The sequence below is a fragment of the Rhinolophus sinicus genome, linkage group LG05 (assembly GCF_036562045.2).
Source record: "Rhinolophus sinicus isolate RSC01 linkage group LG05, ASM3656204v1, whole genome shotgun sequence".
NCBI lineage: Eukaryota > Metazoa > Chordata > Mammalia > Chiroptera > Rhinolophidae > Rhinolophus > Rhinolophus sinicus.
The window spans coordinates 112,800,894-112,821,889 of NC_133755.1; the positions used below are offsets into that span (position 1 = coordinate 112,800,894).

The 20,996-nt window shown below is 36.4% G+C and overlaps 1 protein-coding gene across 4 annotated transcripts in view; it reads right to left on the minus strand.

Annotated features, from left to right (window-relative positions):
* COL12A1 (collagen type XII alpha 1 chain) overlaps positions 1-20,996 on the minus strand; it is a 113,497-nt gene that overhangs the window by 25,946 nt on the left and 66,555 nt on the right. For all 4 annotated transcript variants that reach the window (XM_074333209.1, XM_074333207.1, XM_074333210.1 and 1 more), the window contains 17 exons: positions 20,309-20,451; positions 19,080-19,209; positions 18,252-18,394; positions 16,440-16,569; positions 14,554-14,673; positions 13,260-13,406; positions 12,395-12,511; positions 12,067-12,213; positions 11,461-11,535; positions 9,685-9,824; positions 7,372-7,495; positions 7,060-7,203; positions 5,504-5,668; positions 4,208-4,246; positions 3,968-4,106; positions 1,786-1,928; positions 1,356-1,465 (listed from right to left, as the gene is read on the minus strand). In XM_074333209.1, coding sequence (XP_074189310.1) covers positions 1,356-1,465; positions 1,786-1,928; positions 3,968-4,106; positions 4,208-4,246; positions 5,504-5,668; positions 7,060-7,203; positions 7,372-7,495; positions 9,685-9,824; positions 11,461-11,535; positions 12,067-12,213; positions 12,395-12,511; positions 13,260-13,406; positions 14,554-14,673; positions 16,440-16,569; positions 18,252-18,394; positions 19,080-19,209; positions 20,309-20,451 — 2,156 coding nt within the window. The remainder of the gene's footprint in view (positions 1-1,355; positions 1,466-1,785; positions 1,929-3,967; positions 4,107-4,207; positions 4,247-5,503; positions 5,669-7,059; positions 7,204-7,371; positions 7,496-9,684; positions 9,825-11,460; positions 11,536-12,066; positions 12,214-12,394; positions 12,512-13,259; positions 13,407-14,553; positions 14,674-16,439; positions 16,570-18,251; positions 18,395-19,079; positions 19,210-20,308; positions 20,452-20,996) is intronic.

The following is a 20,996-nucleotide window of genomic DNA, read 5'->3' on the forward strand; positions in this document are numbered from 1 at the left end:
GTATTTATTTTATCACCCTTCACCATAAACATCTATAAACTATTAAGTGGATATGCGATTATAATTAACAATCTTTGTTTTTCCTTCATTGTTCCTTTGCTACTTACTAATGTGTACATTGCAGCCTCTTTGAGCTCCATGAGAAGAGTTCCTGGCTATCCTTAGCAAGAATCTGATTAATGAATAAGAAACACATTCCAGAAAGAAACCAAGATTCTCAGGAAGAGAATCAGCAAGAAATACAGCTAACCCTACTCAAATGCAGAAAAGTCCTTCCATTTTCATTTGAGAATCAGAGTGAACTAGAAATATTTGTCTTCTATGTATGGGGACTAACTTTCTTAGTGCCATCTTGGAAAAATTTTAGATCACTTGTGCAATAAGTGATATTTCTCCTTTAACTTAATCAATAAAGAAATATCATTAAAAAGTCCATTGCTAACCTACATTGCTCTCTTAATTTCTAATGTTCCAAATTTCAATATTTTTATTTGTCAATTCATTGTCTTTTAAAAACCTGATAGAAACTCTTTATTAGCCTTGAATGTTGACATACAAAAAATTAAAATCAACAAAAATAGACAATACCCTCAGAATGCATCCTAGAACTTTTAATAAGATTTTTCAGAGAATTCATGTATGTTCATGTGAAAATTAATCTCATAAACAATTATTTTGGTAGATGATAAGTTTTAGACTGGGATATTTGTAACTTTATAATAAACAAGCAAGCTTACTTGTCTCTATAAAATAGTACTATCAATTAAAATACAATCCACAAAAATTAAGCTTTTGAAACAAAATCATGTAAGGGTTCACAATAAATGGTAGGTAGAAAAAATAGGCATACAATATAGTATATGCTACATAACTCAAATTTTGAAAAGATATTAGCATTCAAAGTATATCAAAATGTTAAAAATAGTTCTCTCTTGATTAATAAAATTATTGTTTTATTTTAAATTTTCTTATTTGGGTTAATGAAATTCTCTAAGATTTTGTTTTTAATCTAGTTTTTCTAGATTATTATACATTTTTTTCAATTACAGTTGACATTCAATATTAGATTAGTCTCAGGCATACAGTATAGTGGTTAGACATTTATATAAATTACAAAGTGATCCCCCCAATAAATTTAGTACCTTCTTGAAACTATACATAGTTATTACGATATTACTGACTATTTTCCTTATGTTACAAAATAGTCATGAGGAAGTAAATAGTTTGTTTTTCAAAAGACATAGCCTATGTTTCTACCAATTTCACATGACATTTTAATAAATAATAAAATAAATTAATTTAAAGTTTTGTCATATTCTTTTTTCTATAAATAACCAGATAAGCTTATTTTTTACCTTATGAAAACTTCCATAAAATAATGTCTTCACTTCTTCTGTGTCAAATGCAACAGTCTGCACTTCACCTCTTGTATCCTTGTTAAAGAATGATAATGTCTTGCTAGAAGCTGTAATCAACACACAGTTGCTATTAAATCATATGCATGGTATATCTTATATTGAAAGTATTAACATATAATTCTTGTTGGAGAGGTTTCTAAAAAATACAATAATTTCAGTTGAGATAAAATGTAATTAGAATATTTACTAATATGTTATATTTTTAAAACTTTAAACATAAAAGCATATATCAAGTAAATACATACATATATATGTATGTATGTACGTATATATATTTAGAAGGCTCTTAAAGAGAAAAGAGAAGGAAATAGAAAACACAATAAAAAATATGTATGTTTGTGCCTTAAAATAAGATAAAAATCCTTACGGTCTGCTATCACTCCAACTTGTGGTTTGTAGTCTCTGTCTGTAATTTGCCAAATTGCAAAAGGGTCACTGGGAGTTTCTGGGAGAAGTCTGAATAATAATATAATCGTGTACGAAGGAGGGAGTCCATTTGGGTGTAGATCTCTGTTAGTTAATACAAAATAAGTAAATTAATTACTTAATAAGGATTTCTCACAAGAAATAGAGAGTATTTTAAATCTTTGGACCAGAATCTCATTATGGGCAGTATTAGAAGTCATTTATAATAAACTGCTTCCATAAAAGAAAGGAAAATTTCACGAAAAACATCAAAAGAACACTAAAGGCCAATTATGTAAGTAGTAATAGAATATTTATATCTGATAAAGTCACAAAGTCTGGAAAATTGCCAAATGGTCTTTTATCCTACTGTTAATAACTAATGTTTTCTAGACACACAAATGATTATAAAACTATATTATAACTTTAGAGTGATAAACATTATATCTATGGATCTAATTTAAAGAAAATAAATCTTACTAAATATACTTAATTTCCAATGTCAGGGGTATGAGATCATAAATAAGATGGTTTTAATTTCTCCCTCTGTATCTCTAATAGCTTTTACACTTCCAAATTCCTCCCTTGAAATAAAATAAATCAAATAATCTCCAGAAGCTCACATGTTCCCAAAAATAAAACCAGTAATAAATGTTAAGGGCATGTACATGTGCAAACGTTTAGAGGTGATAAAGGGATATGATTCAATTAAAAGGAAATGTTTCTTGGCTCTAAGTCTGTAAGACAAAAAAATGTGGTTCCATGTGTTCTTCCAGGTTTGAGTCAATTATTCAGGGAGTATCTTTGAAGCAGAATTGATGGTTTTCTGTCTGAGACCACTTAATAACACTTTATCTGAAGGTAGGAAAAAGGCCCTGATAATCAACTCTTAGGAGCTATTTGTTCACGAATTTTGACATAGGGCACAGAATTTCTCTTGAGATTTCATGTCCTTGTACCATGCCACTGGTACTTCTGGAATGCAATGCTGCCTTGCTTCTTAAAACATATGTTCTGGGCAAGCTGCTGTGATGTTTTCTTCATGTTAAAAAACACTACTATCTTCATAATATACCATATTAAAAATAATACCTTCATATTAATTCATGTCTAACCTTGTCCATTTTTCTCCTTCTTCCTCAATGAATGCTTATGAAAAAAATAATTGCATTTATGCTTCTTTCAGCCATAAATTCTGACTCTTGAGCAGACTATAGGCTGTTGTTAGTTAAAATGTAGGTATCGTATCTTGAGACAAGTGAGGATTAAACACTGGGTATTAAGGTTCACTGAAAAACCTAAAACTGCGAACCAACGTGGTTAACCATAAAAGAGTTAGGAACTTACAGTGTGGTCAAACTACAACAATATGATCTCTGCGTCCTTAAAATAAATTCATTTTTGTTTTAGTCTGAATTTTCCGTCAGCTTTCCCGAAGCATTTCAAATTTCAGACAGCATTTTCTGACCCTGTCCTAAGTTACTGAAAGCTTTATTTCTTCTTGTTCTTTTCTCTCCACAAGTTGCCAAACACATATTTCTCAAGACTAAAATGTTTTCATTCTAATGAATAAGAAGTACATGTTTTGGTTATCATACCAGGTGCAAACTTTCATGAAGTAAAACAACGAAATCTGCAGCTACCCAACAGACTGCCAGAGCAATCTAACCCACTGCCTGTCTGAACATGGACAAGCAAAACTGCTGCGGTCTTTCACCTTCTGAAGGTCTGAAGCACTGAAAAGAATGCTGCTCTCATTTTGCACTTATTTCATCCAGTCCTCTGCACCAGGGGGGAGAAATGTTCAAAATAACAAGCTGCCTTCCTGTGCAAACAACCTCCCTTAGAAAAAGTATAACTACGATCTTAGCCTTAAATTCAAAAGGGTCAGTAGCCATAATATTGCAGAATCAGTTGAGGTTCTTAGTTCTGAAAAGGCCAAGGCTTGAGTCCTAGTCTCATGTGTGACCTGATTGAAGATACTTAATCCAAGTATATTGAAGGAAATTAAGCAAAGCCATACATAAGGAATCTTCTGACAATTCTGAAATTCTAGGATTCTGAGAAGGCAGCAAAGATTCTGAGAGCCTCAGAAGAGAGTCTGGCCCATTATAAGAAACAGAAGCTTTTGTTGGTACACTTACACTGTAGGCTGATTTACAAAGGCATTCTTCTGAAGCCTGTACGATGCGTAGCTGGGAAAAGACCCTGACTCCAAAGAGACTCCTTGTACAGATGCAAAATTCTTTTCTGTCAGGTTGTATGCTTCAAGCATCTTAAAACCTTTACATCAGAAAAGAAAAGAAAATGTTGCAACTAGGCTATTTCAATTATTTTATTGTTTAAATCCTGAAATAAATTAGCCCAAGGGTATAAATGCTTACCTGGTGAGGTGTAGCCATCCAAATAAATGAGAGGACAACCTGTAATATACAATGTTCTTTAAGTATGATTCACCAGCATGATATGCAAACATTGTACATGTACAGAAAGCAGCACTGTATGTATATCAAGTAATGAAATTGTTCATACATTTATAAAAACTTCTTGCATATAGGAGAAATTAAACTATTGACCACTACAAACAGTGTTTTCTGAATATTCTCCAGCCCAATTGGAATTTTACAGTGTTCTGAAGAACAATAAAAAAGAATTAAAGTGAAAAAAAAATTCAGATATTCTTTAATAAAGAACTTTTCACCCAGGGAATTTTAGATTTATGTAAAAGCAGGAGACGTTTGTCCCTAGTCAACCCTCTTTTCTACCAAGCCCCCAAGCCTCAGACTACCTACCAAACTTCATGTAACAGTGACAGTCAGTGACAGTGTACCCGAAAGCCCAGGAAACCAAAGAGGGCTTTCAGGACCAGCTGGGATGGAAGGAACTATAACTGTAGTTCCCTACCCACTTTCACCAGTGCTGAGCTTTCAGGTCAGTTTTCAGAGTAAACCACTGACATTTGTCTACTACTGCCACCTCTCACCAGAGTTCTGAGTCTTTAATATAATGTTTAAAAGGTGAAAATAGAACACTTGTAAAGCATAGCCATGCTTAGGATGGGGAGTCTAGACTAGCCACATAACTGTCTCCCAAATTTAATACCCCAAGAATCGGTGCTAAAGGATGGGTAAGAGGATAAATTGACAAATAACCAATCTTTTGTCCTTCACTGTATTTTAAAAGTTGAACTTGAGATCTTGTTATAACAAGAAAAATTTACACCCCAAAAAACAAATGAGAACCAATGAATTTCTATGGCGCACACATGCACAAGTCAGTTTTTTCATTGCTCCCTGAAGCACAGATGTTGACAGAACAAATACCAATTGATTACTAATAGGGAAAACCTTCATCTCACAGAAATGTTTCTATAAATGCATTCCTAGGCTGAACATTAATTTACTCGAATGTCACAGGCATCAGGATGGTGGGAAAAGGACACACTAAAACACTTTATTTCCATACAAGGAATATATTACATCTTCAACAAGGCTAAAAATGGACTTCTGACAAGCACACACTTAGCGTGATCTCAATAGGAACAATGATTCATCAGGTCCTCAAGTGATTTCCCAGGATCTATTTATGCACAGACTTGATCCCATAAGGAGAGGGAATGACCTACTAAGTTTTTTTTTCACAACAAGTGAGACTGTAGATCCATGTGGATCATGACTTACTTGACGTGGCAGTTTCACAAACAAATGTAATGAGGTTGTCCTCGATCTTCTCGAAAGATTCGAAGTCATCCACAATAAACACGTGCCGCTCACTGGGTTTGCTGGCTATGTTGGCAAGCTCGTTGTACTCAACATCAGCTACACCAACGACGAAGACGCTGAACCCTGCAGAGCAGCGTCACAGAATGAATTCCACAACACAGCCCTTCTGTCTTTCACTGTTTAAACAACTCAAAATGAAATCTTGTCAGCAATGATGCCGCATTTTCTCGGCATATGCAGCAAGTCCTTTTAATTGATGTAAACTCTCTTTCATGAATCTGTACTTTTTCCAGGTCATCCTACTCTCTGGCTTATAAAATTCAGTTAATTGGATTTGCTAGAATAAAATCCTAACAATTCAAACATTTTAATAGCAGAAAGACTTAGTTACCATGGCGCACATTTCCTGACAGAGATCCACAGTCCTAATATACCCAGGAATTCAGCATCTCTCTTAGGCACCATTTACATTTTAGGCTGATGTGACTCAGAAACCAAGAATGGGCTCATTTTAAAATTTGATTCTGATTTTTTCAACAAACTCAGGCTCAAAGGCAGCATTTTGCTCACTTTTAAAATGGAATCTACAACTCCTACTGGCAATAAACTTTCATTTATTTAGGTTAATACAAATAAAGTTTTCACTCCAAAAGTTTAATTTGACTGTAAAAAAATAAACTGTATAAGGAATTAGTTATATATAAATATGGTAACTTGAGGAGTAAGCATTCATAATCCCAAACTTCAATCAGCTAGGAGCACAAAATACAGGGAAATCTGCTCAAAGTACATAACATAATGGCAATGATTTATTAAAAGATCAGTGCAATTCCCTGGAACAAAGTACTCCACAATACTACAATAGATAATGCATTGCATAGAATTCTCCCTAGAATATGTACACCTTGGACCTTGGCTGGGCGTGAGGGGTGGGGAGTAATGCAAGTACTGGAAAGACCGAGTTTCATCTCCAATAATTCTAAATAACTAATCCAAAGGGCAGTGTTGCCTGCAGCTTTCAGGACATTTGGTGGCCAAGATCTCCCCTAGAGACGTCTCCCTGAGGCCTGGCTACTCCTCCTTTGCAGTGTACCTTCCAGCAGTCTGCTTAGGGCCTGCATCTGCAAGGCTGTGCTCAAGTAAAAGCCTCCCTATGTCTCTCCTTACATAGGAACCAGCATCAAGACTCACTTCTGCTATGGCAGGAAGCCAGCTCTGGGATCATCCATCATTGCATTCTGTGGCCTTCCAGCCACCGAGGGGAAATTTAATTTGCTCTTTGACAGCCCCTGGGTCATATCTTATACAAAGACTACACCATAGTATTTTTGAGCAATTACCAACCATTCCGTAATTAAATATAAACTAACATTACGAGGGTAGAGAGTACAGATTATACAGGAACAAGAAAATGAAATCAGTAATTTGGGGTGTTTTGCAATCATTCCTGAACATTTAAAACTGTTAAAATAATGAGTACAATCACTAGACATCAAATTCATGCTTGGGCTTACCTGACTGCTGGATGACGAAAGCTGCCTTCTTGACCTCGTCCTGTGACCGACCATCTGTGACCACAACCAGCACCTTGGGGACATTCTTCCTCATGCCACTCTCCCAGGTCAAGACCTTTTCCTTGATAAATGTGAGAGCCTTACCTATAGAGTATGGAATATTTTAGTATCACCTCAGTGCAAATTATCCAAATGCTGTTAGTCACACCCAACTGATAAGCATTTGAATATTAGAGTGAGATGGTACACTCAGTTCTACCACTCCAAATGCTTGGGAGAGTGAAGGTCTACGTGTACTCCGATTAACTGTACCTGTTCTTGTGTTTCCTCCTCTGTACCTAATATTCTGGAGGGCCCCAAGGGCTAGGGCCTTGTCATTGTACGTGTTCAGCTTGAACTCAGACTTGACCTCATCACTGTACTGCACAAATGAGACCTGAAAGAAAATGTGGTTTGGCAGTGAAGGTAAGTCATCTCTTTTTATATTTCAACTTTTCCATGAGTCCTCTAGCTGCAGAATGGGAAAAAGAAGCATCTCAGACCTGACAGAATAGTATAAGCTCTTTATAGCTAGTATCATAACACTGACTAAATTAAGTTCTCATTAAATTCTCTAATTTCTAACCTTTAATGAAATTGACAATAATTGACATTACAATGTAAATACATGGTACGCATATGGTACCGTTCTCTAGAATATAGGAAGGGATAGGTAAAACTGGGAAACAGTTAGTGTCCAGAATTAGAAATGAGAACACACCATCTTGAACTCAAATGTTGACTAAACATTTGGTTCTCAGTCAATTGCTCCTTCTCACCAACTACATCCATTCTTTAGGGTAATATAAAAATGTCGCATGTGTGATAATCAGCACTCATCACAGATTTAGTGGGAGTGTGATTTAGTGGAAACAGTACAGACTTTGTAGTCAAGATTAATTGGACTGAAATCTGAGCTCTGCCAATTAATAGCCCTGTGACATTGGGCAATTTCCCAATACCGTGTTTCCCCAAAAATAAGACCGAGCTGGACAATCAGCTCTAATGAGCCTTTTGGAGCAAAAATTAATATAAGACCTGCTCTTATTTTACTATAAGACCCGGTCTTATCTAACATAATATAATATAAGACCGAGTCTTAGATTAATTTTTGCTCCAAAAGACGCATTAGAGCTGATTGTCCGGCTAGGTCTTATTTTCATGGGAAACACAGTATTTCTGGGCTTTGGTCTCCTCATCAGTAAAATGGAAATAACTATACTTTCTAGCATTGTTTTAAGGACTAGTAATCATTTATACAAAGTAGCTGGCTCATCTACATTAATAAAATACGATAGCAATTTTTGTTTTTTAATAGACATCTTAAATTTCTAAAAGGATGAAAACATGACTTAGTGGTTGATATCAAATTGAGAATATAACTAGCCTGATTTTTTACTCTTCTTAGGTTAGAACAACATCCACAAGGTTATTTGGGATTTTGAAATTTAGTATATTCCATAAAGCACTCTTCCATAAAAGAAGACATGATTTGTTTATGAAATTATTTGTGATTTATGTCAAAATCTCTTATTTTCATAATGTGTCTAAGATGCCACAGTGAAAAATTACAAGCTGCCAAAATAAAGAAAATTCACCAAAAGGAATGAGGAAGGAACAAAGAGAATTCAAAAGAATACTAACACAATACAGTCTTGCCTTAAGGAGTCAATGGTTTAGACAAAAGAGAATTGCACAAATGATGACAATATACAGTGATACTTGCTGTAACAGTAATACAGATAAAAATCCTTCAGGAGCAAGGAATGCCTAAAGCCATCAAAGAAACCGCTCTAGAAAAGCTGGGATTGGAAGTGGGCCTTCAAGGTTGCAGAAGGCAAGAAATAGCTAATAATAGCTAATCAGGGTCTTGGAGGGGTCTAGGAAGACCCCCCCAAAAATAGTTTCAAGCGACTGGACCTGAGTGCTCAGTTCACACGTACATTAAGATTAGTGGAGGAGATTCTCAGTTTTATAGATAGTTACGGCTAAATGATGAGTTTTTTTTGAGGCCCCTCATAGGAAGATAAACTTCTCTAGGTTCCTACTGTAATAAAACAAATTCTTTTGGAGTAATTCCACAAGATCGTTGGCAGTTATTTTAGGGAAACAAATGAAATACCCTTTGAGTCAATAATGGCCGTTCTTCTGGTCAAGGTAATACCTGCAATGCCATGACAGAGGGGTCAGCAGGGTTCCACACACCCACCCCAGTCACCATTCATCACTGAATCCTCTGACTGAACAGAGTGTGACATTCACAATGCATTTAATTTCCAGAACGTTAGATGACCTTAGATGGAAATGTACCATTGTCAGAGTTTTAAGCTGGAAGTAGGCATCAGAATCCCCTAAATTCTCCAACAGGAATATCTTCTAGCCAAAGAGAGTACTGAGAGGAATATTTAGTCTTATGTTTATTTATCAGTGATGCCCAACTCCTTCCCAAAAATACATGTGTAATGAAAATAGCAAATAAGAGTCAAAACGTAATTTGTACCGAAAAGTCTTTCTACTTAAAAAGAGGAATTTGAAGGAAACAGCAAGACATGACAAGTGAACAGCCACCGATAAAACGACACTCACCTGAATTCCAGCAGGATTGACTTCATCAAAGGCTCCCACAGTATTGAAGATAAACTTTACAACTTTGTTAAAATTATCATCCCCGATACTCCAGGAAGCATCAGTCAAGAATACAATATCTGCCTTGGCCCCTTTGCATACTAGGAAGAAAAAAAAAAACAAAAAAACAGAGGAAACCCAAAATCTCATGACTTCCTTCATTCAAGTAAAATTACTTAACAGAAATGCAGTCCAACACCTTGCTACTCAAAATGTGGTTCAGCAGCATAGCATCCCCTTCTTAGAAACGCAGAATCCTGGGCCCTAGCCCAGAGTTCCTAAATCAGAATCAGCAATAACAAGATGCCCAGTTGATTCCTATGAGCAATAAAGTGTGAGAGGCACCAGTCTAACTGGTCCTCAATTTTCACTCTGGAATTACTTCATCTGCTTAATTCCATATGTAAATGTATGCTCTTTCCTCATGGAACTTTCTGAGTAGCTTCAAATAATAAATGGGGAGGAAATCAAAGGTAAAGCAATGACATTCAGAACTTAAGAACAGCTATCAGTGGATTTGGAGAAGTTGTATATAATTATCAAATATTTGGTGCAAAAAAGGTGTCTTTTCGTTTTAAATTAGGCCAATTAGGAATCCTATGGCGGGAACAAAGGGATTGAATAAAATCAATATCTTTAATTTGAATCTTCAAACTGGGAGGCTGAAAAAAATTCTACAAGGAAAACTTTAACAAGATTTTAGTATATAAAAACTTATCCTGTGGAATGTACAACACTAGGCGGAAACCAGAATGTAAACTGTGGACTTTGGGTGATAATGATATATCAGCATAGGCTCACGTGTTGTAACAAATGTGCCACTCTGATAGGGGATGTTAAAACTGGGGGAAGCTGTGCATGTGAGGGTGTGGGATATATATGGAAACACTCTAATATCTCAATTTTGCTATGGAACTAAAACTGTTCTAAAAAAAATAAAGTCTATTTAAAAAAAAAACTCAACATGTTTTTAAGCCAAGATTATTTGCTACATTTCTTTCAGCAGTCTAATTTTTAAAAACCCTTTATTATTTTACTCTGTAATAATATACTTTTAATTTTTCGACAGCCTTCTAAGATAAAAGAAAAATACTTTTAAAATCTAAATGCTTTTAGTTACACACTGGAAACAGAATGTGGGAAAAGAACAAACCAGTAGTTAATTAGATTAAACTTAATTTGATAAGGCACAGAGAATTGCCCCAAATTACTGAGAGACCAGCCTTAATAACCCAGTATGTCTTTTCACCAGTTCACTGCAAGTGACAATTATGTCTCCAACTTCAGCAAATAGAAGTGTTTTAGTTTTGTGTAATTGAAGGCACTTCTCAGGCCAGAAGCCAAGAATTCCACAGCCAAAGGCCCAGGGGCCAGCTAGCTTGCAGATACAGCCAAAAAGGTTCACAGCGCCTACTGATGCCAGCAGCCCACAGAAAGAAATGCCCACCAGGGACTGTGTAAGGTATCACTTTGCATTAATCCGCAAAATTGAGGAAACAGAGTTCCAACTAAACAGCTAGAGTAGTTTATCACAGATTTTATTCACACCAAATTGTGCCTGGTATGGGAAGAAGGACAAATTACTGGTAATCTTTTCTTTTAACCTAAAAACTCTTCAACAAGAATAATACATCAGAAATGTTCTATATCAATTGTAAATGCTGTATAAACTTCATAAGTAAGAGAAGGCTATAAATCCGTCTCAGCTGAATGTATTGTCAAATCAGCTGTACTTACCATCCCGGGCGGGTGGAATTGTGGGAGGAGGAGGAGGTGTGGGTGGCTCTGTAGGGGCTTCTGTTGGTTTTAGGGCTAGAATTTAAAAATCATAATTAGAAAAACACAACATGTGCACATTTCATATTACAGAAAGTAAATTTTAAGAGTGATTTAAATCGTTGATAACAAATAAAGTCTCATTGGCAGAGACATACTGGGAATTCTATTTTATCCAAATTTGGTATCATTGGAAGTCATTCAACATTGACTACAACTGCATAAAGCAAAACCTAGATTCAGAGGGTGAACATAAGGCCTTCAGATAAGGGCAAATGAGTAAGAGTCACTAATATCGATGCATATCACCTTCTCAGCTAAAGCCACATCTCTCTCCTTTAGCTCTTTCCTTAAGATAACACCAACTCTGTAACAGGGGCAACATGGATTTGCTACAGATAAAGATCCTGAACCAGCCACAGACTCCAACCTTCAAGAACCAGACATCATTACATCATTACTGCTGCCCCTAGGGAGAAGTGCCTCCACAGGAGCCACTGAGGTCTCCCACACCCAGAGCATTCTACTCTGAAGCCTTACAGACTTTGCAGATTCCTCAAAACTTACTGGTATGTTCTTTGACAGGGACACCTGGTCCCTCAAGGTTTGGTGTCTGCACAAAAACAGTGATGTCATAATCAGTGTCTGGTGTAAGGCCAGTGAAGCAGTGACTGGTTTCTGATCCACGCACTGTGATTTCTTGTCCTCTGGTTCCTGATTATGACAACAAAGGAAAATAAAACTTCGGTTGCATTTAAAGACATTTTTATACATAATTTTATAAACAAAATGGCATCTTCTTTATTGAAGTTTAAAATGTTGCTGCTATAATACTCCAGTTTTTTGGGGGTTGTTTGTTTGTTTGTTTGTTTGTTTATTTGTTTTGCACACGTACCATCTGCAGGGCTTAGTTTTAGCCTGTAGGAGGTAGCTGCCCGATGAGGTGACCATCTAACACAGAATGTATCCCACCCAACCTGGTAAGTTTTCAGATCTGTCACATTTAAATACACTACAAAACAAAGAAAGAAAGATATAGATTTACTTTGTAAATAAAGGACAAAAAAAAGCATACTTTTAATCATAACACAATTTTAAAACTTCCACTATGGCTGAAAAAAAAGTCTAAAATCTTGCTATGTTTCCTTATAAGAAATATACATTAAACATACATGGAAATGGGTACAGCCAAAATAGCACTCCCTTTCTATCACTGATTTTCAAGGAGAAACAATTCCACATAGTCCCTCTCAACACTACAAATGTCAATGATGTTTCATGGAAAATAATAAAAAATTTTTCTGAAGAGCTATCTTCTAAGCCCTTAAATCATTACTACAGTACTTCGTGACAACAAACTCTATCTGGGCTGAATCAGTAATTATAGCACTTCCATAAAAACTTTCAATTAAATCAACATATTTAGGTAATATATGCTTTAATATCAAATGTCAAGAAAAACTATATAGCATCCCAACTTTAATTTTACAGATCATTCATGAATGAGATTGTAATTCCTATAATTTTTATCTTTCAAAATTCAAAATATAATATTTCATGTGGACTAAACATACCTCATCATATACATTTTTGTATACTCAATTATATTACTTATGTATTTATTTAGCTGGACACAGAAGGGCAACCTACTTAATGTTGAGAAAACATGCATATGCTAAGAAGAAATAAAATTAGAACAGGCTAACCTGGTACTTTGTACTACACTTTTTCTTACAACTATGCAAAAATACATAACTCACATGTAGTGCCTTGATCCGTCAGGGGGACACTGAGTCCAGAATCATACTGAGCATAAACATTCACGTCATAGGTGGTGCTGGGATTGAGATTGTGTAATGTGTATGATGTCACTTCTCCAACAAAGACTTCCATGGGCTCACTGGAACCTTCAATAGCAATCACAAAAATACACAGAAATATGCTACCACTCATCTCAAATTTTTCTTAAAGTGAAATGCCTTAACTTATACTCAAACGATAGTATGAACACCATTAATTCCAAAAACCCTAATGCACTTGCTCACTGTAGCACATGCTGCATTATACAGTGAATACGAAACTGTAATCAGAGACTGGATTTTTTACCCTCTGGTTCTCAAGGCATAGCATAGTACCTAGAAAGTAGCAGGTGTATAATCAATGTTTCTTTAATGACTAAATCAATCATATAATCAACTACCGTACATTCTCAAACCCCTTCTCTAAGCCCCACTTTGCCAGCACAGTACTCTGCACAAAGTAGGTGCTCAATTAAAATTTTTCAATGTGTTGTAGAGATTATATAAGAACATCTATCTTGGACCTCATTCCGTGAGTTTAGTGACTAAAGGTCCTCAGTTACGAACACCTCCTCTTCCTTCAATTTTGTCTCCATTTCTTACACAGGCTCATCTTTCCTTTCTCTTGCCCTTTCTCCTTTATTTTTTTCTAGGAGAAATTTCTAGGAAAATTTAAGAAAGTTCACACCCTTCCTTCCTGGGTCCATGGCAGATACCCTAGTACACTTGGTACAGAGTATTTTTCATCCATTTTGCTAAGCATATAGACAGAACATAGAAACAAAGATAGCAAATAATTTAATCAAGGTGATATTCATTTAGGTGAAAATACCAACGAGAAGTTGAAAGTAAGCCTCTTATGAATAAACTAAAATGCTTATGCCCAAAATGGTATAATAGCTTGACATAATGGGAAAAACACAGACTTTTACATTGATTAAATATGCATTATTTCATAATCATGATAATACATAGGATGTCTGAACACAAACACCTTGGGTGTGTGCAATTTTATGGATCAGGTCAAAATTTTAGTCATGCAAATTAATGAGAATGTCATCTATACCCACAGTAACAATGACACTTCAGACCACTTATTTAAAATGATATTTCCAGAACATTACCTCTGGTCAGAGAGGACTTGATGTGATAACTGAACTATCAGGACAATCTAATCATGGGGGTGCAACAAAGAAACCCTCGTATGCAAATAGCTCTCCAATGCATTTCCTTGATGATAAAGGTACTTCCTTACCCACTGGCTTATACACAATTTTATATCCAAGAACTGGAGAGGGTGAAGGATCCCAGGATACCCTGAATCGTGTATACCATTCATCAGAGATGTGTATGTTCTGAGGCGGAAGTAGTCCCACTGCAAATAAATATTGGCAAACATTACTGACCTTTCACTGACACACAGGGAAAGCACAGAACTTGATGAGTATGATTATAAGTATTGATAGTGCAACCCCATGAAAAATATCTATTAATATTCCATAATTTCCTTATCCAGAAAACAAAAGGTATTAAAATGTTCAACAGAAAACTTAGCAGTTTTCCAAATTCAAACTGCAACTCAAGTGGACTCAGGAACTGGTGATTTCCAGAGATGGTTATGTGATATGACGCAGAATTACAGAAACTAAGAAATCTCATACCACTTTTAGACTGTTTACAGATTGTAAGAGCCAACAAGCAATTGAGAGACTATCTAGTCCAACTACCTGATCATATAAATAAGGTACGATTTGCCCAAGACCACACAGCCAGCTAGTGACAGAAACAATGTTCTTTCCCAACACCATTCTGCTCTCCACCCATAAAACCAAGAATAAATCCTCAAGCCTCCACAGGTACTGCCTCCAACTCCACACCCTGAAAATCAGTACTGTTAAGTAGCATGTTAAGTAGTTGCTGAGTTAGAATTTGTACTATTACACAAATAAGGAATTCAACTTGAAAATTTGTTTCATAAGAGAAACTAAAAATGACTTTGGGCCTTCCTCGAAAATTCAATATTTAGGAAAGATTTTTGTATATATTTTGATAAGTACAAAATTCTGAAATATGCCATTTCCCCAGAAAAGTACCAAAATATATTCTAAAACCTAAGGGAAAGTAAAAAGTGGGAAGTTGTGAAATTAAATCATCTTGATTTTAAATTAAAATCACTCAGCTGAGTCTCCATTGACTGAGTCCTATAGACAACAGGTGCCAGTAAATATAAACATTCCTGGCCTTGAGAGACAGAGCTGAAACAACTCTAGTCCTGCTTTTCTCTTAAGAGCTTCGAATGTTGCCTCTCCCAAATTCTGTACTGTTGTCAAGATCATTTAAGCACAAAAAGAGTTTGGGCAACTGAATATAGTAAGGATCCTGAAATCATTAGTTAAGTGGAGTTTTGCTGAATAAAGTGGAAAAGAGGAATGCCAATATTTGCCTGTAACAGAAACCAGATCTATTGCCTAGCATCCCTTTATGCTAAAGCAGTGCCTCTCAACCTTGGATTAGAACATCAGCAGGTCCAGGCCACACCTCAGACCAGTTACATCCGTATATCAGCGGGTGGCACCCAGGCATAGTAATTTTTAAAGCTTCTCCTGTGATTTCAATGAGCAACCAAACTGGAGAACCTTTGCTCTAGACCATGAGAAATTGCCACCAATGTAGGCTTGAAAGGGCAGCTGGAAAACTGGCAATTCTTCATCAATTACTTGGTACAACACAAAAAAATATTTTTTTAAAAAGCTACATTTGTAAAGACAGAAGATAAATGCTAATCATCTTTTTTATTTATGACTTAAGTTTCTATCGTGACGGAGTTGTTTTTGCTGGTACTAAATTGACTGAGTTATTAGCTACAACCTTAGCTGATACCACACAAACTGAAGTATCATTCATAGAATAAGCAATGGTTTTTCCAAAGGAGAAATAAATGACCTCAAGCAAAGCAAAATATGCAGATTTTTGTCTCCTTTTTCTTCTTTTAGTGGACCTTTTTAAAAGACGAATTCTGTTTTCATATCATTTTGATGAAATTAAACGTCTAATATAAATGTTAATGCAGTACTAATGTGGTATTTGAAATGCATTGGTAAAGGCCAAATTTAAAGGTTATAAAAGGGATAAGACATTTACCAGTTCTTCCATTTCCTGTTAGATGGCTGCCATCTCCATCTTCGTAAACAGCAATAACAGTAATTTTATATGGAGTATCAGATTGCAGGGGCTGCAGTATTACATTGTTTCTTCTGCCTGGGACTGTGGTCTGTTGGGGAAGTTAAATTATAAATTTACTATGGGCTAGAGGACTTCCAGATAAAAAGACAATATTGTTGTATGTATTCCCATAAACAGTATGTTTTCTTCGTATTTTCTTTGTTGTTGCACAATGTTCATGGCAAAGCAAACCGTCTACGCTGCCTGTGTGCAGTGTGGGAAAATGGTTTTAGAGTCAGACGGATCTGGGCTCAAATCCCAGATTAGCCATTTACCAGAATGATGACTTAGCATCTCTGAAGGAAATTGTGAGGTTGAAAGGCAATAACACGTACAACGCCTCGGTATGTATTACTGAGTACCACAGTGCCTGGTAGTATGTTCCCTTCATCTCTCATTGGTCCATGTTACATTTTTCTGTATTCCTTCAACAAGTATGTACCAAGTACCCACTGCGAGCCAGGCATGGTACTAGCTACTGGGAATACATTGGTGAGGGTTTCTGCCCTCAAGAGTATCAGTTTGGCTGATACTAATTAGGTGGAAAAGATGAAAAAGAAGAAATGGAAAATACATTTAACTACCTCCATGAAGAGTAAATGAATCAGATAGATTTCTAAATCTCTCTTTCAATCCTAAGCTTTACTTCTATAAACAGTGTGAATCACTTACGTCAGTGATTTCCAGTTAGAGTCCCTTGATTACAAATGGTGACTTAGGGGAAGAAATTATATCTTTACTGTTTTCAGAAAGTGAAGGGAAAATGCACGTTTGTACATGGGAAGGCTGAACAAACACTAAAGCATGAGCTTTGCTTTGGCAAACTAAGTGTGGCAATTTGGCTTATCTCTTTTTGATCAGAAACACTAAGTGGCAGTTGCATGTGTTTCTGATTAATAAAATGGGGGCTTGAATTAAAGCTTAATATATCACGTTCAAGTAGATTAAATATTTTATAACATATGGATAATGGAAAGAAAATGATCAAAGAGGACGTATGTGGCAAAATTGTTGCAAACCAGGCCTAACTATTTACAAATCAACATTTTGTGTAATCTTCCACTAAACTATCACATCAATTAATCACTAAACTTTAAAGAAAGGGCTGAGTTTTTCCATCCATAACAAATGGATATGCATAGTAAAAGCTATGAGAAAGCTACATGAAAACTTGAATCTGGTTCTAAAGAGACATAATATGACACTCAAAAAGTTTGAAGCTAATATTAGAGTACGTATATTCCAAAAACAATATGTACTGAAAAATGTTAAATTTAGAGAAAAGAGAGATCAATTAGCACTGGCGTATTTAAGGAAGACCTTGTAAACAAAATAGATTTAAAGAAAGCGTAAGATTTAAATAGTCACAGCATTTGAACATGAATTTAGGTAGCTCAGAACAGTTGGTATCATGTTTCACTAGATTTAATTCCTATGGTGTAATTAGATGATTAGAAATATGCATTTCATGGTCTAAGGTAGTTTTAAATTTGTCTTTGGAATAGAAATGAGCCCCAAAGACACTGATTCTCTGTAGTGTGGAAGCCCATAGGAGGCACATCCCAGTGGTCCCAATGTCATGTCAGAGGAAGTCATATAGAATGTAACTTTCACACAGGAGTCAAGGACTCAGCTCTAATCCCATCGCCCTCTTCGAGAAGAAAGCTTAATTTCACTCTCCAACCAGGTTGGAAATTATCAAATGCTCAAATAAATGAGAATCAGACTCACATATTCATCAATTGGGTCACCAACAGTGGGAGAATAAATGATCCTGTATTGCTGAACTGGCCCGTCAGCATGATCCCAGGCCACAGACAGGCTATTGGTTGTCTCCCCAAAGACTCTCAGATTTCTTGGTCCACTTCGTGGTACTAAATAAATAAAATACAATAGAGTTATTTGCCTGCCTGTGAGCATGACAGATATGGGGGTGGACGGAGGGTATAAAAGAATTTTACTCAGGTCAGATTAAGGAAAGGACTTGCCAATGTTTCACCATTCACTAGGTTGCTTACTCCTTGTGATAAAATACACATCTTTTATGGTTTTAATGTGAAAACATAACGAGTCGGAAGTGCTACATTTCAGAGCTACAGTTACATGCTGAACTTCCAGGGGCGTATGTATAGCTAGGTTTCAAACTAAACGTACAAATAAGGAAAGAAAGGGAGTATTTTAACCACTTCCTGTTTAATGAAAAATAGAGGCCAGCCCTCACGTTTTCAAAGTACCCATTTGGTGAGAAGATTCATTGAAGGGCAGAAAAAGGAGGGGAAAAAATCCCTCCTTAACTTAGGTCCTCGATGAGAAAATGACCAAATGAAGATCACTCAGCACAAAAGGCAGTCATGGATCCAAAGCCTTAGCCTGGAGTGTGAATGTGGGGGAGCCCAGACAGAAAGAACCACATGCCCAGGCCTCCCCTCCCCTGCGCAAAGATGGAGAAAGCTCTCACCACCTCTCACTCACCACCCACCTCACCCTCGTCACTCACTCAGAGAAGCCCTGCCAATTCAGTTACAAGGGAAGGGGGTGGAGAAAGGATTTCTGCCTCACGCGTTCGGCCCTGGGTGGGGCTGGGATTCCCCTCTCCGTCTGAGTAGAGAGCCACGATGTTCACGGAATAGGGTGTGTCTGGAATCAGCCGCTCCAGGTGCACCGTGCGGGTATTTCCTGGCACCACAATCTGGAGGGGAGGAAATGCCAAATTCTGTCTGCTGACAACCCAAATGCTTACCAAGTCTTTTATTAGTCAGCATAATAACTTTGATAATAAAAGGCTGAGCCCAGACATGCCAGAAGCCAACTACTGTGCTTCATCATGAGATATGCCCAGCCCACACCATTAGATGCAATTTATCCTTAGAAATGTCCTCTCCAAAAAAATGTTAGTTCACACTTGACCTTAGTAGCTTCAATTATCTCACATTTCTGTTTATTGTAAAGATTCTCAAATATAACATCCAGGGCTCCTGATAGTTACCCAAAGAACATCCTGAATATTAAATACACATAGAAGAGACTTCTACAATGATGGTGGAGAGGTTTTTGTATTAAAATAGAGAGCAGTTTTATGCAATGGCTAAGGGCAACGTTGTCTGAATATGTCCTACCATACACAGGGACGTGCAAATCAATATTCTTACAGAACACGTGTATTGTCCATCATTTGTCTTTCTTCATCCATCACCATTATTCATTTTTATGAAGACTTATAAATAAGGTTAATCTATAAATTTACTTTTCTTTAGGTATTCTGATACTGTCCTTATTCAAATTAGTAATTTCTGATTACTAAATTACTAATCTACTTACAAAACTGAATGGTACTATGAATTGAAGATAAATTGGGCCATTTCTAAAAGCCAGTGAAGGGATACTCTAAGACAGATTCATAATAAAGACATTTGTACTTTATAACAAAAGCCCATATTAACAAGGTTTAGCAATAATTTGCATTTATTACTGGGGTTTTTAACTCATATAGGCTAATTTGCATTTCCCCAAATTCAATTTTGCTGACTAATCTTATAGTTAATACACCTGCCTTAATTCATCAAAAGCAATCATTTAATCATTATACTCTGGCATGTTTGTGGTTTGCATTTTCACAGGCTCCCCAACATGACATAAACATGAGCTTACATTTATCAGGAAATGAAGTTTCTGAGACTCGGTGCCACACCAACAACTGGCTTATTGTTCTGGGCCAGCAGCCATGGCAGGAGGAACAGTAGAATGTATGAAATTCAATTGCTGAGCTCTAAGATGACAAAATTACTTACAGATTCCGAGGGTCTCGTGCCAGCCACAGGAGAATACACAATGCGATACTGCTGCACAGGCCCAGGGGCAGGGTCCCAGCGAACATCTAGGCTGTTTGGCGTCGGATTGTACACTTGGATGTCTCTTGCCAGTCCTCTCACCACTGAGGAAGGAAAAGCCAACACGTATTTCGTAAGTCTGTTTACACATGTTAGCTTTTGCTATCACTTCTTCAGAACTTACACTCTGTAAAAGGGTAAAATACTGCCCTCCTTAAACTTCTAATTATCTACATACAAAAGCAGATTTAAAGTCTCCAAGTCCAAATTTACTCAATGTTAGCCAATTATAGCCTTTGTCTGTATGGAAACAAAGTTATTGCCAATAAAAACAAGCTAGTAAAAGTAGTAATAAAGTTGGCCATAAAGGGACAACAGATAAGAGATAAAATGAACTGGAAAAGAAGGTTCAGCTTTCCAACATAGGTAACGGAGAGATAGAGAGGAGGAATTTTACAATGTCTGTCTTCTAAGTAAAAGTAGCTATGAGCCCATCTAATTCAGTCAGCCAGCTTCAATCATTCATTCTTTCATTCACTCCTTCTTCATTCAACAAATAGCTACTGAACGTCTTCGCTGATTAAAATTAAAAGCAAAAGGAGGGAGAAATAAGATCCTCAGTTCTCAATTAACTGCCCCAATAGGGACT